The sequence below is a fragment of the Clytia hemisphaerica genome, unplaced genomic scaffold (assembly GCF_902728285.1).
Source record: "Clytia hemisphaerica strain Z4C2 unplaced genomic scaffold, Clytia hemisphaerica genome assembly, whole genome shotgun sequence".
Taxonomy (NCBI): domain Eukaryota; kingdom Metazoa; phylum Cnidaria; class Hydrozoa; order Leptothecata; family Clytiidae; genus Clytia; species Clytia hemisphaerica.
Window position 1 is genome coordinate 411,003 of NW_027103704.1, and position 22,958 is coordinate 433,960.

At 34.7% G+C, this 22,958-nt stretch overlaps 2 protein-coding genes, 1 long non-coding RNA gene and 1 pseudogene across 3 annotated transcripts in view; 1 reads left to right on the top strand and 3 right to left on the bottom strand.

Moving 5' to 3' along the window:
* The window catches only part of LOC136804105 (uncharacterized), a 13,282-nt pseudogene extending 5,961 nt beyond the window's left edge, over positions 1-7,321 (bottom strand).
* Positions 1-22,958, top strand: part of LOC136804063 (triosephosphate isomerase-like) — a 387,417-nt gene that overhangs the window by 267,694 nt on the left and 96,765 nt on the right. The gene's annotated exons all lie outside the window — the stretch shown is intronic.
* LOC136804051 (uncharacterized) lies at positions 7,822-11,731 on the bottom strand. Its single transcript, XR_010846232.1, has 6 exons — positions 11,633-11,731; positions 11,330-11,386; positions 9,628-10,990; positions 8,379-8,510; positions 8,163-8,222; positions 7,822-7,921 (listed from the first exon to the last, which is right to left on the bottom strand). It is a non-coding gene; the product is annotated as an uncharacterized lncRNA (long non-coding RNA).
* Positions 20,417-22,290, bottom strand: LOC136804121 (uncharacterized). Its single transcript, XM_067060864.1, has 2 exons — positions 22,163-22,290; positions 20,417-21,409 (listed from the first exon to the last, which is right to left on the bottom strand). Exons 1-2 carry the CDS (start codon positions 22,215-22,217, stop codon positions 20,478-20,480), a joined length of 987 nt encoding a protein of 328 aa, XP_066916965.1. The 5' UTR covers positions 22,218-22,290; the 3' UTR covers positions 20,417-20,477.

Sequence of the window (22,958 nt, forward strand, 5' to 3'; positions counted from 1 at the left end):
GGGGGGGGGGTTGGAATAAAATGTCCTGGGTGGAATATTTTCGAAAAATTAATTAGCGGGGGGACGGCTATCAGGTACCCGAGAGTATTCTACATACTGAAATTTATTTCAAAATGAGTCATGTCACAAACTACTTTGACCAAAGAATGAAATGCGACTAAAACATTCCGAGTCGCAAAACTATCCAAAATTATCGAAAACTTAAAAACGTTGTACGTTAGAATAGATGGTATATGGGGAACTTTCTTTAGAAATATAAAGGATAAATAGATAAGACTTTTTAAGATATTTTAAGCCACATTAGATAATAGTAGGAGGAAATTTGTAAAATCGGTCGATTTCTTTATTCAAATCACTTGTTATACATTTTTGGAAAGGTAAGGGGTAGGGGAATCAAAATAACTTGGGTGTCAATATTTTTTTCGGACACTTTGGTGTGATTTTCGGACAAATATGAAGTCTCAGGCAAAAATTGCAGGGTCAAAAATTGATAAAAATTTTAGCTTGAGAAAAAGACCTATTGTATATTTTTGGAAAGCTCTCAAAAAATTAGAGATGTTTTGCGAGTATAGGTGATTTATGTACCTAACTCTATGATATGGAGCTTCAAAAAGCGCAAAAACTGGACAAAACAGCTGTTTCTGGCTGAAAAACAGTTTTTAAGGAATATCTCGAGTTAGGTACGGAAATCAACAATACTTGTAATATAACTCTAATATTAATTTTTTAAGAGCTTTCCAAAAATATACAACAGGTCTCCGTTTTCTCAAGCTAAATTTTTCGTAATTTTTTCACTCTATGATTTTTGCCTGAGACCGTTATAGTTGTCCGAAAAACAAACCAAAGTGTCCGAAAAAAATGGGACCCAAGTTATTTTGATTCCCCTACCCCGTAGCTTTCCAAAAATATATAAAAAGTGCTTTGACTAAAACAATCGAGCGACCTCAAAAAAAAAAAAACGAACAAAATCATTAGAGAGCGGTTATTATTTGTAAATTCAAAATTTAGGAACTGCTTTTATTAGAGAATACGGTAATTAAATACTCGATTTATGAATTTCTAATCATAAGATGTCATATGAACTCAGCTTCTGTATACCGATTACACTTTATTAAGGTCTATTACCTGACTTTTTTTGGAGGGTTTGACTGAACATCATCTTGATTGCTAGCACTCCTTGAAAAACATAAAAAAGAATAATTGTAATAAAAGTTGAAAATTTGGCTATTTTGGTTTTGAGTTAGGCTCGAAAACTTAAATTAAAAAAAAAACAGGTTCCGGGGTGTACCAGCAGAAAAGCAGAATGAAAGTACAACTAGACATAGTTTTGACTGATGTATTTTGAATATTACTTTAAACGAAAGTATATTACCTGTCCATTAATACTGCATTCTCCGATCGACCTTCATCTGTTGAACGCGTAGCATTACTTAAAGATCGTTAAATAAAAATATGGTTTAAATAACCTTTAAGAATGGTAATTATCTATACAGGTGCAATGATGGTAATTGTGTAGTTTAGGGTTATTTGAGATTACTCTGCACAGAAATGAATCATCTTGGTTTTTACTTTACAATGAATGGTCATCCTCTTTGTGTTAAAAGTATAACTTACATGCTTTTTGTCGGCGATTTATCCAATAGATTGGTTGGCACTGATAACATCGAAGACGACAAATTTGATGGAGACCAAGCCATATGATTCATTGAATGTCTAGTTAAAAAAGCGCCATGATTGAAAAAAATAAGTTTCGATTTTCATAGGCTCAATAATTATAAACTTTATCAACTTCTAACATAACATGAATCTGATATCCTTAATACAATCCTCGATACAATAAAATGTGGATCAACTTTTTGAAGTCAAATATTCTATTAGGCATTTAAAAAATAAATGCTCCAATACCAAATTAACAGGTTTTCAATTGAAATCTTGCACCCGAAAAATAAATATCAAGTAAAAAAAAACCAGCGGCAACTGAAATACTCTGTTGACATTTGACAAAAAATTTAACTGTCGATTTCGATTTTAATTTTCGTTTAATTTCAAGTTACGAATATTTGGTTGGTTGTTGACATATAAAAAACACAACCTTCATTGTTTTACTGGAAATGTCTCCATTTAGTTTTTACTTTAGAATGAATGGTCATCCTCTTTGTGTTAAAAGTATAACTTACATGCTTTTTGTCGGCGATTTATCCAATAGATTCGTTGGCACTGATAACATCGGGGATGATAAAATCGATGGAGACCAATCCATATGATTCATCGAATATCTAGTTAAAAAAGCGCTACGATTGTAAAAATAATTCATGGGCTCAATAAAAGATTAATCAACTTTTGATTGAATATATGAATCTAATATCCTCAATATCTCGTTATTATTTGTGTCAGTTTTTGTACTCTTCTGTGCTTCTATCGTGTGTTTTTCTTAATGTTTGAGAATTTGCGATGTGATAAGGTTATATGGGGGACACAATCCACACTTCGGACATAAGTTGTTTTTAGAATTTCTTTTTGTAGTATTGTAAAAGTTCAAACCAAGTTGGCTATAATACTAAACGACAAGTAGGTACAAGCTCCTCACAGAAATACCTATTTGAGGTATTCTGGCCATTTTGGTGCATGTAGGAGTAGACTGAATACTGATTTTCAGCCTAAATCAGCACTCAAAAAATTTCCATAAACAACTTATTTCCGAAGTGTGGATTATTTCTCCCTCTTCTATTAGGTGCAGTAGTGTAGTGGTCATCGTTCTTGACTTCCATGCTGGAGGTCAGGGTTCGATTGCCACTCAGTGCTGCGATTCACTTAGCAAGTGATTGTACCTTCTCCCGGGTTAACCCATACCATGTGAGGGGAATTGGATACCATCACTCTGATACAAGAGTATGGGGAGATATGCCTGACATTGTATGTGGTGTGGTACTCATAGGTTCAGTCCCTGCGAGAACGCAATGTTCTCCCGTACTGTAGGATTATTATCCTCGATACACCACGACTCTGTGTGTCGCAATGGCCTCGGAGGGTCCGCTTCTCTCGCTTCTCTCTTCTATTAGGTAACAGCTAATTCAATTTGGTTAACTTACATCTTTTTTACTGGAGTTTTGTCTAATGGATCGTTGGACGATGAATTTGATGTCGAAGTGTCATTCATTGAAAACCTTAAGAAATACAGAATAATTTTATGGATTACCTTCTTGGTATAATTCTCACACGTATTAATTTCTGCACGCCTAGAAAATATTTTTCGCATTTACTAATTTTGGCGAATGATGGCTGTCAAAGCTTTTTTTTCTAGGCACATAAAAGAAAAATCTTTAAAGATAAAAGACAAAGGCATATAAGGCTACATAAGCGTGAGTTTGTGGTCACACTTGAAAAACAGTCTCTTCTACTGAAAGTTTATTTGTTTAACTAGGTTTAACAAACAATAGGCATGACCCGAAGAGGTCAGCTTAAAACAGTTTAAAAACAAAGAATTAGTTTCCGTTTAATCCTTTTGGTTATAGCAAGATTAGTAGAAGAAAGAAAAAATCACAAAATCACAGCACAGCATAATTATCATACGAATTACATCCCTGTAGATCCCTATAGTACGTCGTTTTCAGATAGCAATATCAAAACTTACTGTTCCGGCGTTTGATGTGATGATTCAGGCACAAATTGATCACAATCGTCATTCTAACAGGAAAAAAAGAAGAAAATTTTCGTTGAAAAATGATGGATTTGAGACCTTTAAGGTTAAAATTCCAATAACTAATACAAAAAAAAACATTACCACATTCTCATAGCAACAGTATGTATAATCAAGAAATCTCACTGAATGGTTGTCGAGTAAAAAACATTGATTTATACCTCACACTGTGCGCTCTTTGAAATCCCAGGAGTTCCAGGTTGAAAATACGGGGATATCTAAAAGGTATGCAGAAGGAGGAAAAATTATTACTAATTTATCTCACGAATAATGCGATCAACTTAGTCAATTAAAACCCCCAGTATTTAGAAAAAGCCTTATCTGGTAATTTGCAAAATCAATCATTAAACTTATTATTGGCGATTTTTATTACCTTTTTGTAGTAAAGTTCATCTACTTCAATGCCTACTGTTATTGGTATCTCTCTGAGGTCTTCCTAGAAAAGAAAATACAAACAAAAGATGACAAAATAAGTTTTTACAACATATTGACTAAGAGAAGTTTAGTAATCACGTTATATAAGGAGGAAAAAATAAGCTTACTTCTTCATACAGGTCTTCAAACATTAAGTTTGGAACGTAATCCTAAAAAAAAGAATAAACTTTAAAAAAAATAATTCAGTAATTAATGTTTTTCTCTAACATTTAACTTGATGTTCTACCAATCAGGGGGTAAACAGTTTATTGTAACCGGATCATCAGTGAGTAAAACGTGTACTTTCTTGACTCCAGGTACCTTGGTACTAACTTGAAATTTACATTGGAAACAGTTGGACCCACCCCTTCGTATCATGATACTAGCTTAATTTGCGTTCGAAATAGGTTGACTACCCTGGTACAAAGTGGCATACCATCAATTATTTCGGACCACCAATCCAACAGTAGTCCCCTATAACTTACCGATCCCCTCTATTAATGTACTGTTTAAAACTTTCAAAAATTTGGTTAAAAAATTCATCAAAGGGGGAAGTGTGTACTGAGTAGAAGAAGAGAACATGCTGTCCGTGCTGAACGTGCTGCTATCATAACAACGATTGAATTTCCCAACTTGACAAACAATAAATTACCTTCCGAAACCTCTTTCCATAAGGGAGGTTTATTCCTTTCGATACCAAGAAATTAAGGCGACTGAAATAATAAATGGCTTTTTCAAATTAATTATTTTCAGAGCAAAAAAAAAATAATATAAAAATATTACAGAACATAGATAAGCATTAACTTTAAAGCTTTATTCCAAAAAAAACAAAAAACTTAGGGGTAGATTAAGTAGCAACGTAATAACACAAATTCAGGACTCAACAGATATTATATTTATTACACAGTACGGACACTAATAGGTTGAAAGACATTGATTAGGAACATTTTCAATGTGTGACTGTCCATAGCCATTTATTGACAAGCAACACATTTCATTGATTGCTAATGATAAGAATCATCAGTCGATGATGTAAGGGGGATTTATGAAATGCAGGAATTATGTATCAATTCAAGTTAATGATAATAATTTTGATTAAAATAGAAATGAAAGAGAACAGCAGTGCAGTGGATCTGAAATATTTTACCTTTTCATTGAAAGCTCTGGGTTACCACTTTCAAAAAAGTCTGACAGTGACGTTGGGCTGAAAAATTAAATATAAGCAGATTCTAATTTAACTTAACAGACGTTTTTACTGACAGTTTCGATCAAATCAAGTTTCCTACCTTAACTCATAAGGATTTCTACAAAACAAGCAGCTGGGTAAAGTTTGGTGAAGCTTTTATATTTTTCATGTTGCTTTAAAATATATTAAACATTGATCAGATCTCACATTTACGTAACAGGAGATAATTAAATTACATTGGTTATCCAGACAAATATAAGAAACGTTGGTTTAGTATACTAAACTAAATAGTATACTATACTAATTTTTGCTCATGCCGATTCTCAGTGATTGTTCAAATACTACTTAATTACATTACTGTAGTTCAAGTCAATCTAAAGCAAAATCAAGATTTTGATAGGTCATTTTTACCTGTACTCCTTTTGAATGACGGCAGCTTTGAGCAAATCATCATAATTTTTGATTTGTGCCGTCATTTGCTGATTGGTCAATTTCCTGAAAAATATGACACAACTTCAAGTAAAAATGTATATAGTGGTAGATTAGAGAAATTAAATTTGGTAAAGATTTTACTTTTACTTCAAAAAACTTTTTCTTACATCAAGTCAAATGAGTACAAAACAATTTCCTCGCTGTCACAGATATTAAATTTAAAAACCTTAACTAAAGATAAATTGTAAACTTTGAAATTAACTTTTTGTATACCTTGGAGGCAAAGAACTGCTAGACTTCTCTTGATTGCTTTTAGTCTGAAAGCCAAAACTATAATATAACTAACAATAAAAAACTATTGAATCTAGGGCTGGTCTGAAATACCTGAAAAAGGCTAGTGATATATCTGATTAAAAAGATTTTTAAGAGTCTGGCAGAATTCTTCGCGGATTTACCAATCACATCAACTATTATCAATTCAATTAGTAACTTACGCTGTGTAAGATTATAATAATAGAATCAAAAGTTACCTTTAAGGTCTCTAGGGAGCTTTCATCATTCATCCTGAACAAGATAAAAATATATTTTGATTTGCAAGTATCTAAACAGTTCTTAAAAAACCCGATGGCTAACACACTAAACACAATATCTAGCGAAAGTTTAATATTTCAAAATCATACTTGTAATGGTACCATTGACTTTCACTATATATTTTCGCGTACTTATACTGTGCAAAGCTTAAAGGGAAAGATAAAAAAATAATGTGCACTAATATAAAAGTTGCAGGAAAATTGATGGTATTAAGATATCGCAACTTAAAAAATAATTAAATATAGTATTTTGGATGTTTTTCATACAGTCATTACTATTCAAATAAAAAATCTTCAAGTAAAATTATAATGAGTACATCTTCTTACCTTGCTGGTGAGAGGAGAGTGCTAGATTTTGCGCCCTGAATGCAAAGATGACAAAAATTGCAATAACAAATCGATTCAAACAGGGATAAATCGAAACAGAAGATGCTAAAATAAAAGTGACATGGGAAAAGACAACCTGAAATAAGAATACCTTTTTCACTGGAGAGGGCGGGACAATGTCAATTTGATATAGTTGAGGCTTCAAGCATGATTCCTGAAAATAAAATTGCATTTAATGAATACAACATTCCAATAAAACGTGATCAAGAAAGTAGCTTCAACGCAATATTGTTTTGTAGAAAGTTGAATGGCTGCTGAGAATTGCAAAAAGCATATACAACATAAACATTTACCATTGCTCGCCAGGGCATCTCCTCCTCACCAACACCATAGTCATACCTTATTTATTTGAAATAAACAAATTATATTTCATATTGTAAATATCATTAAAAGTATATTTTTTATTAAATGAATAGTATATATTCAATGGTAAAATTTCTTCTTCAAATCAATTTTAAAGTATCTTTCATAATAATTTTGGTATTGAATGTAGAAATGACTTAGTACCTCAATTCCGTGCCCTTGGGAATATATTTGGTGGCCCTCAAAACCAGATGGACAACCCCACCGATGACCTTCCTTATCATTACGCAATTGGCCAAGCGAGTTGGAGAATCGTTTACATAGCTAGAATAAAAACAGAGATATTTAAAAAAAACTGAACTTTTGACAATCCATTGAGACCAAACAAAGCCGACTTGGGCTTGAAATCAGTAACCTGTCAGTAATAGATTATTTCATATGTAAAAAAAGCATATATTCAAAAAGAAAAAAGAAACTAATGAGCATACCGGCACAAATGATGTGTATCTTTGGTGGCATCGATACTATAAAAGATCAAAGAAGATTCAAAACTCTGAAAATCTGCCATGTTCATATGGTCAATTTGCAATGTCCAGGGTTAAAATTTTTGTGTCCGGGGGGATTTAAAAAGTAATATTCTCCAACCCTCCCATCAAAGGTCTTTATTTCTGTAAGAGCTTTCAATTAGAGATTTAATTATAACTTGGTAAATAAACAATTTTAGCCATCATAGAATACAGAATTTGCCAATTCAATGAAATTTACGCCTTTTGGTAGGAGAATTGTAAAATAAACTTTATGATTACCAGATTTTCTTATGGATTCCATCAACATCAAAAAGGTAGCATCCAATCCCCTCCTCTTTGTAAATGCATTCCCTTTTTAAAGCCTCCTCTTTAGAGATCCTTTCACCTGTTAATAAAAATTAAACAAGCTTAAATAAAAATTCTGAAAAAATAGAAATTACTAAAAGCATAAACTTTTCACTTTGGAAAGACAGGCAGACTCAAACTAATAAATTCACAATTAAACATTATTAGGCGCAAGATGATAGTTTAATAGATTCCATCCAACTTTTCAAAATAAATTTTAAAATAAGATGTTTATAAATGATCTTTTTATTCAAAATTCTGAAACGTGCTGATTCTTTCACCTATATATTCAAGAAGGTAGTCCTTCATTTGAAAATTCTTTGTTGTGACAATTCCATAACCTAGAAAAAGAATCAAAAACTGAAGTGAAGCATTCAGTAAGTGCAGCTAAAACCCAAACACAGAGCTTTATTAAAATTCCAGCTAAATTCGAATTTTTCCACTAACATCAGAGGAGATGCTTTATTTAATATTTAGAAACGAAAAAAGTGCCTTACCTATTGTTTCTGAGATGTTCCAAAGTAGGAATCCCTCAGGGTCTACACCTGTCCCACAAAAACTTGGTGACAACGGCTTACTTCTCAATCTATTCATTTTACCAGATTTTGCTGTAGTTTTTCTAAAATATTCTAAATGAGAAAAAAAAGTAAGAAGCAATCCAATCAATCAAGAAGATATCCTGGGTTACTGTTAGCAAAGACTAAAACATGTTCAGTAAAGAAGGAGACAGAACAAAACAAAATTATTTTTTGAGGTATAACTGTTAAATTGAATATCAAAGACAACAATAAGTAGAACTTTCCTTTCATCACGCATGGCTCCGACTGGGGTTCTAGGTCCCCCCGCCCAATTTAGGTCCCCCCTGAGAACAAGTTCCCCCAGCCTGATAAAATTTTAGGTCCCAGTATAGGGGAAAGATTTTATGGCATTCGCAAAGCTCTATTTACATGTGTGTGCACTTTTAGAGAATGCAATAGAATGTCTTCATTTTTGCATTTTAAGGATCAGATGACACTTTGCATGAAAAAGGTTTAGAGAAATTAAAAACCAACAGTAAAGAACAATATTTAGGAAGTGTTATTTAGCCCCCAGAGAGTTACATAAACTAATGCAGGTCCCCCCCAAGATAGAGCTCCCCCCGCCTGTCGGGAAAAACAAGCAGCTCCCACCTCTTATATGGCAAATTTTAGGTGTAGCTCCCCCTACACAGGCGGGGGGGGGTGCGAGCCATGATCACGAGGTTCCATCACAACACACGTTAATTATCTGATCTGTGGAGAAGTATGTGATATATGTAAAAGCAATAGCAGAGAGTTTTGTGTAATATGTTGTCCGAAATAGCTAACCTAGAAATGAATTTTGAGACAAGGCTACAATCACTTAGTCTATTGTCTGAAATGTCGATCCTGTTTTGCCTAAGAAGTGGATCAGAGAATAATAGAGACAAAGTATGTATAGAGTCGAAATGTTTATTAATCAAGTAAATGTAATCAAGTAAATGTAATCAAGTAAATGTAAGCAAGTAAATGTAATCAAGGTAGAATAAAACGCGAGGTAATTGCATTGGGGTAACATTGGGGATGTGCTGCGTACCTTCCTCTAAAGAGATAATAAGCCTGTCCACTGTCGGGCTGAGCAGCCAGGACAAGGCACTAGAAATGTAGGAGGCCCTAAGATTACCGAAGGTAAGCCAACACCTCTAATTGCTACACAATGTTAAAAAGAAATAAGTTATGTGTGAGTAACCTAAATCACTGTGGATAGCATCCAAGCCAGTGTGTGGGATCTAAATTACTGTGGATAGCGTCCGAGCCAGTGTGTGAGTGTTTGAGAATGTGCGGATCGCATCCGAGCATATATCTGAAGTACGAATTTACTGTGGATAGCGTCCAAGCCAGTGTGTGAGTGTTTGAGTATGTGCGGTCGAGCATTTATCTGAGGTATGAATTTACTGTGGATAGCGTCCGAGCCAGTGTAGAAATATCTTATAAAACTGTTGGTAGCGACCAAGCCAGTGTAGAATTGACTGAAAGAGCTGTGGATAGCGTCCAAGCCAACGTGAATGGTTACGGCAATAAAGTTTGTTGAAATGGGCAGATTCAGAATTGAAGCCACCGATTAGTAAGTACCCAGCACATCCCAAATGGTTGGTCCTTGGGCTAAAAAAACTGGCACCAGGAAAAACTCTAGGACCGAAAGACCGCAGGGTTGCAAGCAGGCGTTGACATCATCTGGTGGTGTTTCCTAAAAATAGAAAATAAAAGCAAAAGCAAACAACGAGGATAAGAAAAAAAGCAACTGTTGGGTGGGTGGGAGGTAAATTCATTCTCACTCTGATCAGGCAGTAGAAAAGGTAGGAAATAGGAGTGAGATCAATTTTTAAGGAGATCTAGCAGGCGGGACTAGCTGAAGATAAATTGCCGGCAGCTGATACCGAAATAGATAAAATGGCAGCAAAGAGCCGACGGCATAGATATCCTGTAGAAGCGGGATGAGCAACCCCTGAAAGGCCTAGTGCAGGAGATGCGGGATCGATAATTAACCTAAGCTAATAAATTAGCTCCAATTTATAACCTTTTTACTTTTTTCTTCTTTTACAGTAATATATAAAAAATTATAAAAAATAGATAACAAAGGAACATAAACAGCCCTGTGAATCCAGGTTGGCATTCGGCAATGCCGACCTGAAAGCCGACGTAATTTACACTCTAGGTCGGCGTGCAGACAAAAGAAATGTTTTGGGTCGGCAAAGCCGACCTAAAGAGGAAAAATATTATTTGTTAGGTTAATCTAATTGTGTTATCATTTGATAACACATGATAATCGAGCCTCATTCCATTCTCTTTATAAAACATAAAACTTATTAACACAATTATTAAGGATAGTTAAACTAACTGTAGGAAATTTATTGTCTTTGCCGACCTAAACAAGCTACTTAGGACGGCTTTGCCAACCTAAAATGACCTCTAGGTCGGCAAAATTTCCGTGCCGATATAATTTTGTTTGAATTCACAGGGCTGCATAAAAAATATATTATCATAATTAGACATAACTATGAACATCTAACATCTAAACATAACTTGAATTGATTTGGACTGGATCCACTGATCTGAATAATGAATTAAAAAGCAAATATTTATTATTCTACTAATATAACCTAAATAATCTACTGCTGTCATCAGAAAGATGATGGTTATTGACTTTAAAAAGCTATTGCTAATACCTTCTATAACATTTTGTAAATAATGAAAGCTCTTATGAGAAATTACTTTTGGAGAATGAAATGGCTGATTATTGTTTTTTTGTTTTATTTAACGAGAAAATTTAGCAAAATGTTATTTAACTTTAAGGGGAACTTGTTTTGGCAACTCTTTCTCCAAAGACTTTAAAAGAAAATGTAATTTCATAACAACAAAAAGTTAAAAGAGCAGTCAGAATCTTCACTTACTGTGGGGTCTTTGCTTCCATTTCCTCCTCCTCCACTAAATCGGACTGATGAGTTCGACTGAAAACGTTAAAAAAATTATGATAATAGCAATTGTAGGATTATGGCATAAAAACATAATGTTAAAAAAAACACTTGAAATTTTTTGTGCTTTAAAATGATACAAATTCAAAAATCCATTCATGAATTTTAAATAACTTTAATTTTATTTAAGACTAATTTTTGGGAGGATTAAATTTCCAGAGTTTGAAAAAACCTCATAAATATCTGCAAAAATTGATCTCCATAAGGTATCATTAGGCCTACCCTTTGATGCAAGACCAGCCAATGAGTCCAGCCAAAACGACAAAAGGAACAAAAATTGCAATGATGCATAGGTAGTTCATTATTTTTATTAATTATTTTTTAACTAAAAAAATTATTTGACTAAAAGAATTATTTATTGACTAAACACTACTAGGATGACATGACTGTAAGTGACAAATATTCAGAGGTAGTACGCTAGTTAAATCATGCTGAAGTTACCTTAAGTCACAGTACCTAAAAAGTATGAAATGAAATATATTTTTATTGGCAATAGTTAAAAAACAAGGAAAAACAAAATCTGATTCAAAACAGAGTGCAGTGAGAATAAATCAGATAAGTCGAAATTATGTGATATTAAATTTTATTGACTTAAATCAACATATAACATAATAAAAAAAAATTTTTAACTAAAAGTTACCATCCCCCCCATTTTTATTTGATCCCCCCCTATAAGCTCAAACCCCCCATTTTAACTGGAAAATTGCCCATCCCCCTATAAAGCCTTCCTTGAAAACTCGGATCCCCCCCCTTAAAAAGGGGGGGTTCAAACTATGAAATACCTTAAAGGAAGAAATTTTGGCGGAAAGAAAATTTGGCGGATTTGGCGGATTTAACTGAAATCCGCCAAATTAAGTTCCCGCCAAAATTTTTTTTTCCGTCATCCGCCAAATTATATACATTTTGAAAATATGATCTCTTTTAAGGTGTTATTTTTTCGCTGTTTTGACGCCATCTTAAGGTTAAATTTTTAGGCGACCACCAAATTAAATTCCCGCCAAATTTAGTTTTTTCGTCCATCCGCCAAATTAAATTCCCTCTGAAAAAACTTTTTTCGCCATCCGCCAAATTAAATTCCCGCCAAAATTTCTTCCTTTAAGGTAGAAGACAGTTGTCAACATTAGACCTACGGTCAGCTTGGTAAATATTGTGTGTTTTGTTTTTGTTCGCATTCTTTGTACTCCCCCTGACAGCTGACAATTAGGCTAGGCTAGACTTACCTCTTTTCTCTTTTCTATTCCAACAATAAAACATAGTGCGGAAAGGGGTCTGATCCCACCTTCTTAAATACCCCCCCCTTCTTGGCATCCCCCCCAACCTTTAAAAATGCCTATCCACCAAGGGTTTCGGGCTAAATATTTTTTGGTAAAAAGGGAAGGGAAACAGTAAAGAAAAATAAAGTCTGGCAAGTATAATACCACTTTTTAGAGAAAATAAAGAACTTCCTTTCATGTAGACCAAATTTCATAACAGTGCTGGAAAATAATCTACAATATATGTAAGCCCCCCTTCTTAAACGATCCCCCCCCTTCTTACTATCCCCCCCTTTTTAGTGAAAATCTCTGACCCCCCCTTCTTAACTTTTTTGGAAGGTGTCATCCCCCCCCTTAAGAAAGGGGGGGGGTCTGAAACAGTAAAATATAGTTGACATTAAAATAGTTGACACATTATACATGTTGACAGAAGTATTCCCCATGCAATGTTTATATATAGTGAAGATATGTAATATGTCATGCAGAAAAGTATATATATATATCATATAATGTGTGTATATATATTTGCAATAAAAACAAAAGTGGTCTCTTTTTCTCAATGGCTTCCGTAATTTCTCCATCAGAAAGTTTTTTTTAAATTTCAACCAATGAGATATTAAGGTTAACGACTGGCCCTAATTTTTGGCGCTAATGCTAATGGCTTTTCGCTGCCTTGTTGGATTCAATCGTTGATTCTAGCTTGGATTCAAGTGGTTGAATTTTTTCTCATCTTTAGTTCTTAAACGAAAGCAGGAATTTGATGTGAGCATTATTTTTTCAAAGAATCCTTTCTGATAGAACTTTTTTTTTAAAGGCCACCCTTTTGAATAATTAAAGTAGTCCAGCCATAAAAACAATGAGACAGCCATGCATAATTACTGTATCATATCATGCAAATTGTAATAAATGCATGGCTATATCATTGTTTTTCTGTTGAACTACTTAATTATTCAACAGGGTGGCCTCTTTAAAAAAAGCGCTTCACTTTCATTTGGATTGGATGCTTTTTTTTAAACAATCTTACGGCAATACTCCCATTACATCCTAGTCCAGTACCTCCATCTCAAACTCCATGGGGAGTGGGCGAAAACTGCTACCTCGGTAGCGAAGAAAGATGATCAACAACAACCAACGACGTCAGTAGGAACGTGCAACCCTACTTTACTTCTCGGCACTTGAATTCAACATGTTACTCTACCAAGACAAGCAGCTCAACTTCCACAGCACACCCCCTCACAAACTGTTGAGCCAGCGCAAGGTGATCGACCCGATCAAACGATCCAATCAACAAGAAATAGCCTGCAAAGACCGGTTCCGCCAACAGATGATCGAACTGTCCAGTACTTACTGACTTATTGATACCATAACATATGGACTAGGCCCAGCTGTGCAGCTCAGGGCTGTTTATTTTATATACATATAACAGTCAGCTACTGTGCTGATTGACTAAGGAGGGGGAGGGAGATAGAGAGTATTATTATAGCTATATCTTATATTACATTTTATGTTCTTATATTTTAGATTTACTAATACGTGCAAAGAGGCAATCAAACCTATCCAAATACCAAATGTCCTGTTGAAGCCGACTGTTAAAAAAAGTCCCGACTGGCTAATTATTTCAAGATTTTTTCCCGATTTGTAACCCGATTTTGAGTGTGATTTTTTTCGTGCCTTTGTGCCTTTGTACCCTACGTGCCTTTTGAAAAAAATTTGTGCCTTTGAAAAAAAGTTTGCCCCTTTGAAAAAAAAGCTTGTGCCTAGTTCGAAAAAAAGTTTGTGCCTTTTGAAAAAAAGTTTATGCCTTTCGAAAAAGGTTTGTGTCTTTGAAAAAGAGTTGGTGCCTTACGGAAATTACTGTATAGTTCAGAAACTTGCCGGTGTTGTTCAGGCTCTCTGCATCGGAAAATTGGCGGAAAATATGAGGTGGGCAGGTGATACAAACAGAACAATATTCTTTGATGGCTACCATTAAGCCTGGATGGCCAGGCTCTATAATTGGACCAAGCAATGACCTGAAGCAAGCCTACAAAGACAACAAATTAATAGACGTTGTTTAGGAGAACATATATATACATAGACACGCTGCACGGTCATCTAATTGTACTGTGCGATTACCTTCACACGCCACGCTGCACACGGCCGGTATGACATGCTGCATGGCCAGTATTATGACATATCACATTGCCAGTATAGCATGTTTCTCTATCTTTTCACATGCGTAGTGCGAACAATGCACCAAGTCCAGGGCGTCCCAGGCGCACTAAGTTTCAAAATAGATGTTAAAATCCCTGGACATTTAACAAGAAAATCCTCAGCAGAGGCAGAGTCCGAGGAATCGGCAGGGTCGTCTTTTGAATAACTAATTACTAAACAGCAGTTATACCTAGAGAGAGACAAGATAATTTATCATATTTTTCTTCGCTGAGGGAAAGTAATGTATGTGAGGTCATTTGTTATGCAATAGACAGCCGTGTTCTCTAAACAACTATTTTTTGCGTTTACTTCATTCAGGCATGGCATTAGAATGTCATTGTCTGTTACCCTAAGCAAAAAATAATTTAGTCAGCACATTGTGGGTTGTGTCCTAGAGACAGTGTCTCCCTCCAGTGTTGTCTTAAATATAGTAAAGTCAAGACTGCAGGTAGTGATTCCCTTCACCTTCCAATGTCCAATGACTTGTGTGTATCCATCCACATAGTGCTCTGGATCAGACGTATCCTATGTTCTTTTGATGTAGCAGCAACATAACTCCATTCAATTTGTAAGTATCATATTATTTTATACAAATTAGATAAATGATTCATATCAAAAAACTTTAAAAGTATAAGAGATCATTTAATATTCACAATAATTCAACAACTACACAAGTTCCCCAACTCTCCAATAAGCCATTTTATTTTGTTTCTTTCGCGCCGCTTACTTTCCAATGTAATGTTTAGAAGCAATGCATTGTGGGTAGGAGTAGGAAAACTAACCGAAAATGTAGAACTATCCAATAATGTAGCAATTCACGGCAAAAATGGTAGCTTAACTATCGTGAAAAAGTAGTACTTCGACGGCAAGTCGGAAAACTATCCGCCCCGGTAGCAAAACTTGCTGCAATGTTGCAAAATTATTGGGTTTATTGTAGCAAAACTAGAACTCAACATTCTTATTGTCATTATAAATACATACATCATGCTTTTCTTTCTTGGGGGCTCTTTAATAATGTAAAAATTGTAAGAAACATCCAATGCAAACTAATCGGACTTAATAAAGCTTTTTGCCCTGCTGAAAATATTGGTTACGGAATGACGGAAATTGTTAAGTTATAAAAAAGGGGCAAAATTTAAGTTAACAGAGCAAAACTAGCTTCCAAGTTGTTTAGATGTGCTCAAGAACCCTTCTAATAGGTTTATGAGCTATATTTGAAGATTTCATCTTAACCCTACCTACTGAGAGGGGGGGGCACAAAGTGCCCCCCCCCTGTTAGAAAATTGGCTGGCATTTTTTAACTAGTGAGGCTATGAAACTGAAATTTCATGACTTTTCATCAAATTTTAAGGGGAATGTTTCGGTTAAAAACTTTTTTTCATTGGTCAATTATTTTAGTCCCAATGACAGGTTTGTCGGTGACCACTACCATCCCACAACTGCAGCGCAGGCTATTTTGCTCTTTTTTATGTGCTTACTCCAAGATACTATAAAATGTTACCAGGTGTACTTTAATGGTCCACTTCATTTGTACTGCTTCTATTACATCTTAAAGTAGAATTAGCAGCAAAAAATAAATATAAATATGATAAAAAAAAGTATTACCGACTTGAAAAAGTTGAAATGTTCTGATTTTACGCGGTTTTGAAAGTTTAAAACATTTTCTTCGGTTTTGGCGCACTATAGTAGAACGTCACGACAAAATTGTTGATTTAGATTTTAATTTCCATTTAGTACATTATAAAAGCTTTCAAATAAAAGAAAAATGAAGGAGAATGTATTTCTCCATCTGTTTCAACAGCAATTTTAAGAAACATAATTTTTTTTGAGTTTTTTGGGTGATTTTTGCAAATTGTTGATACAATTGATGACGTCATCAAAAATTGCATTCAATTTTCAAAAAAATTTTTTGATGAATTTGTTTGATATAGGTTGAAGCAATGCTGTACCAAATTTCATGACCAAATAATGTTCCTATCCTAAGTTATCCACGGGGGGCACTATGTGCCCCCCCTTTCAGTTCTAAGGGACCCAAATAGCTCTCAGTAGGTAGGGTTAAAATCTTTAGCTGTTAATCTTAAAGAAGCATGAATAGGGGATTCTGGCAGGATCAGCGGAAGGCCGTATTTTTGCGAAAACATCGACATTAAGTTAGAAACCTATGTTTTTTTAGTTTGTTTGTGCTAACTTACCATTATAAGAATGTTTTGACTCTTTTTTTAGCATGAATAAGGTAAAATGAATAATTATATGCCTAAAAATGAAACACCTAAAAAGCTTCAAAAAAGGGTCTTAGTCATTGTGGATGACCCCCTGCAATAGAAAATCTACAAGTCCTCTAGCTCTTAAACTTTAGAAAAATGTTCCCCAGTATCAGTGTTAACTAATCATATGAATTTTTAGTCACATATCCAAAAAATGTTTTTCACTCTAAAGTGCACCTTTTGGTTCCCTTTAAAATAATTTTGCCCTATAACAAAACTGTTTGTCAAGTCGCGTTACAAGAAGCGTGAATTCGAGTCTGTATTTTAGATTTTGTGTACAAAACATTTTGCAGGCCTGCATCCTGCAAAATTTTGTAGAAAGACCTGGATGAGGTCAAAATGCAGGGTTTGCCCGGGATTTGATGGCTGTTAGTGTCAAAACGTTAAAAGTCAAGATTCGTCAAATGGCTTTAGATGCTTGGAGAAGAAAAAACAGAATAGACAGTCCTGATTTTATCTATTTTGTCGCAAATTCTGAACGGTTTTGAAGCCTGCACATTTTCGATCTTCTCCAAATTTTTCATCTGAGGGCTGCCATCAAGGTCATCTCAATGTTTGTTTTTCTTCTTATGGTTATCTTCTCAAATCCATTGCAACAAGGAAAGTGAAATCTGTAAGGTATGTGGTTTTTCTGTTATTTTTCATGCCTGCATGTTATCAATTATAATCTGATAAGTGCAGGAAAAACTGCTTCCCTTCCCCCTCTTTCTCTACTTATCTGCCTATGGCCTATGACCTGTCATAATTTTTGGTAATCAACAAAACCACTTGTTGTGTGTGGTGAGTGAGTGGCCAATTATGAAATATTTATAAGATATTTGATCAATCGGGGTACTTAGTTACTGTTTGTTTGGCCAATCACTCTTGCTAAGAAAAGGTCGACGACAGGAGATGAATTTGTGGCAATCTATAAAGAGGCAAAGGGACAACCAACCTATTGTGGTTTTATTTTGAAATAAGAGAAAAAATAACATTGAAAATTTTGTGATTCTGACCTTGACACTTTAATGTTTTTAATATGTTTTGGCCGGTTAAAAAATTTTTCTGGGGAGAGAAAGAGCTATGTGGGTTTTCGCACACTATTTTGAGGTACATAAACAGATTGTATTTGACTATGTTTAGTTTGCGGACCAGCACCTGCCAGTCAAGTACTGGTCATAAAAACTGCACGACAATCTTTAGCCTGGGAATCCAAGCGTTAAACTTTTTTCACAGTCTAGTTTATGATATTTTTGCTGCTGGTTTAACGCTTGGTGCAGGTAACTCGCCTGCAGGGACATTTTTCCCTGCAATGCAGGTTCGGCCTGATTGGCCAGCTTTCGACGTATTACTTAGGAGTACTTTTGCGCGCATTTTGATAATTTCGATGCGCGCATAATTTATGGAAAAGCTGACTTTGCAGAAAAAAGGAAAACAAATAAAAATGAAAACATAGATTCATTTAGAAACAAAATGGCTGTTGACTGGAAGTCTAAATACATGTGGATGATGTTTTGATGTGGTTTTTAGTAGTTTTGAAAGTCTTTAGAGCTTGTGAAAGAGTTTTTATGGTAAGTTGATTATGTGTGTTTGCCTGGGTTTCCAAAGTTCAGAAAGTCTGTCAACAAGGGTTCACACACAGACTGTTTATAACATTCTGTGTCAGACTAATCTACCTGCACCAAGCTCTATAATTTTAGAACTTTGTGAGGTGAGGTATTTTTTGTTTTTTCTAAAATTATGAGCTTGGATTCCCAGGCTAGACAATCTTAAAAATGATTTCTCTATTTTGTTTTAGTTCTCTTCCAAATGGAAATCGCCTGTACAGTTCCGTGTCTCTCCATCTTGTGGGCATCAATTATTTGATGGATACACTTCGATGTCTTGCACGTGTGCAGAACTTTTCCTGAATTGTAACTATTATTCTCAGAACCAAAAAAGCCCATCCAAAAAGTTTACTGTAAGTTGGTCTAATATCGACATCCCTTGCCTAATTCCGACAGCCTTCTTTAGAGACAAGAATAATATGAAAGCTTGAGTCACTGATTATTCTGAGGATTATTCCTCTCTGACCACTAAGCAAAGAAAAACAGTTTCAACCTTTCTATCAATTTCAGCTGATATAAAGGGTGTCGGAATTAGAGGAGGGATGTCGACATTAGATCAAGTTACGGTAGTGGTGGTTGGCGGTTGGCGGTTGCCCACAGTCAGCCGGTTATTATTATATAAGATTAATCCATTAATTTCATCGGTTGTCCAGTTGTCGTTTGACTTAAATTTGTTATTTTGTGTTTGTTAATGTAGGTGTAGCTTGCAAAGATCCTAATTCCCTCTTCATTATATACTTTCAGGTTAGTCATCGTACTGTTCAGTAGCCCCTAGATTAATGGATTATTTTGCACCTTCACGTGGTTGGTACGAAATCTTTGTAAACACTGACAAAGTCTGCTAATAAGATGAGTGAAACCATATTTAACTTAAAGGAAACAACAGAATGGAATAATCCAATCAAATTGATGATGTGTACCTAACATTTAGTTTCTTGGAAGTTTTTGGATTCAAAATTTTCACTGCAAACTGGATATCAATATTTGTCATGTAAATCATCTCTGGAAAGTACATCTTGATTTGATTTTGACATGTAATTGCCAATGCAAATATAGTATAAAATTTATAACACAACAACTGAATTTTGATACTAAACATAAAACAAACATGCTGCATTATGTACATAATGAATAAATGAGTTTCTGATGACATATGGTTTGTTTTCAATTCGGATTGGGGCTTTTTACCCCTGGTACAAGATTCCCTGCTTGATTTGGCAAACAGTTCCAAACAAGACACCAGAATGGGGTTAGACTACAATTTCAAGATGAACCAACTATATAGATTTCAGCTTCAGTACAAATTCTAGTTTTTGATACTTGAATGCATCACATTAATCAATTTTCTAATGAAATACTCTTTTCTTGAGCAGTCTGAATAAAATAGTTTTGCTCTTGTTCTCAAAATTTTCATTTGAAATGGCAAAAGGCTATTATTATTAATCTGCTTGAATTTATAAAGTGTTCGTTTAGGCACATGTCATGTGCAATTTTAAGAGATTCTTTTGAGCTTTTAAAAACGTACTGTTTATCTCTATTTACAGATAAATATTTGAACTGCAATGGTTCATAAGGTAAAATCACAAAATATATTTCGAACATTCACGTCCATCATCAGTTAAAAAGTAAGCTACAAGCAAAATGTTCAGTTATTTCTAAAAAATTGAAAAAAATCATAAAATCACATGGGAGTATAAAATAAGTATTAAAAGAGAAAAGGAAACAATTAAGTCATAAAATTGTGCATGTACATATAAAAACAATGTAATCATCAAAAATAGATACATATACCCAAGGCTATCATTAATAGGCTATCATTATCTCTATTTACGTCGTAAATTAAATATTTGTCCTCGTTGTCGGTGTATTCTTTGAAATCGGAAACCCCATGGAAATCTTCTCCGCTTGGGTAAATTTTCTTTCTTTGCTTCTGTTTTTCATTGGAGATTTTTCTTGTGTCTGAAAATTGCTTAGCAGTCTGACGAATACTTCCCCAGAGGGTACGGTTTCGAAGTGCGGATACAATTCCATTCGTTTGAATTTCAGTTGGTCGCACAGAGGGATTACTCTCGACTGCTTTAGCCATTTGAAAAATGGGTGGTTGATGAATTTGTTTCGCTGAGCAGGTATGTTTGCCATAATGATAAACGTAGGCTTCGTTTGGATTGTTGGAATAAGCTACGTATTTCCGACTAAAGCACTTTTCAAATATACCAGTTGCTTGACAAAATTTGCAATAACCATTTTTGTCGAAATCAACTTCGTTTGTCTTTTTAAACTCAACTAAGTAAGGACATTGATCATTTGGACAAGTTCTTCCACCTGAACAGCTACGGTACCTCACTGTTTTATAGTCACTCCACGTTGTCCTGGAATCTTTTCCCCAGTTTCTGCCATCTCTCAATTTCTGAGACAAGGCTTGTTTATCTGAAGCCTTCACATGATAAATCGTTAAATCATCAACGTTATGGGGAACATTCTCACATTCTTGGATTACGACATGATCCCAAGTTTCTCTGGGTATCCTTGTTTGATTGTCACCTCTTTGATGGCCTGAGCGTAAAATATTTTCTCCACTGATAATTTCTTCGTCCGAAAAGCATGTTGCTGGTGAAAATTGGTGCTCAAACAGGTGTGGAGAAGAACTCGGACTGTCGATCTTGTCCCCCATTCCAGGTTGTTCTACAGTTTTCACTAATGGATCTACAAAGCAATATAAAGCAATTTATTAGTTAAAGTTTTTCTGAAGTTACCAGCTTAGGTAAAGGAAGGTTAAGTGGATTTACACGTCTTTTATTTAAAAAAACACGAGGCTCAGAATGCCTAAAAACTAAGAAACATCTAAGAAGGCTGATTATGTTAAAAACATTGAGGCTGCTTGGCAAAACTAGTTTCTTAAAAAAACGTGTATACTATGATCATAATATTGTTTAGCTTTTTAAATTCGTTTTTTCCTCTGAAGCTTGTAAAAATTACTATTTACAAGTATTGGTCAATGTTCTTAGGTAAACTTTGATTTAATTTTCCGTATTTTTGCCAGATTGCAGCAATCGTAGTTCATAATATTTTAGGCAACTCATTTGTTGAACAACTCTCACTGCCTAAGTACTAAGGGATAGCAGTGGTGTGAGGGTAGACCATTCGGCTACGGTGTGCAATGTCGTGGTTTCAATACCATACCATTATACCAAAGATTTCCAAAATGGTACTTGATGCCTCTTAATAGGCAGCAATTAAAGAGAAGGATCAAGGGTAAGTGGACAAATCCAGGGAAAAAGAATGGTGCCCTTCCCTACCTTTGGGTAAATAGCTATCGAAAGAGGAGCATCCGACTGCGGTCGCAGACTTCCGTACTACTTAAATACAAGGAACCATTGCGACGAATTATAGAAACCTTTTCATAAAGCTTAAGTAACTTGAACAATATTGAAAGTTATCGAGGTCGTATCAACTTACCGATTGTTTTAACTATCGTTACTTCGTCATCGTCAGAATTATTGATATCGACCATATTTATCTGTTCTGGAAGTGATGGAATTCTTGTTTCCTTAACAAAAATGAGGTCTTCTTCTTGGTATGCTGTAAGAATGATATTATCTAATTTGTAGACCATTGCCATGCCTACTGACTGTTTTCACTCCCCATTTAATCAATCACTCTCACCTTCTTTCAGCGCTTTAACTTTTCACAACAAATAACATTAGAAATGAGACGGAAATCGAATGTGGTAAATCAAAGTAACGGAATTAGAAAGCATAGAGAATGAATGAATATCATGCTAGGTTAATTGTTTATGCCTTGGCAACGAATTTCAAAAATTTGCATAAATAGTACTAAGCGCAGGGGCGGATATAGGATATTTGAAGACCTTGTGAAAGAAATCCGATTTCCCCGATCTTTGCCCAAAACCCGTTTTTATCCCCGGTTTTATTGCGTTTGTTCTTATAGAGCTTTTTGATGTTATGTTAAGATGTAATTTCCGCCATTATGGAAGCAAATGTTCCAATCTCTAAACAAGATCTCTCACGCAAACCGAAATCATTACTTCACGTTTCAATCATAGTCTTAGTGGCACTTGCAAATTTTACTTTCAGTTTTGTTCTCATTTTAGATTTTTTTAAACTGCATGAAAATAACTCTCGCTTTGTAAACTAAGATTAAAAGCATGAAGTAGGTGAAATAAAATGAACAAGAATTTAAGCTGGGTGTCCACTGAAAAAAAATAAGTTCGTCGCAAATAGCTGTCGCAAAA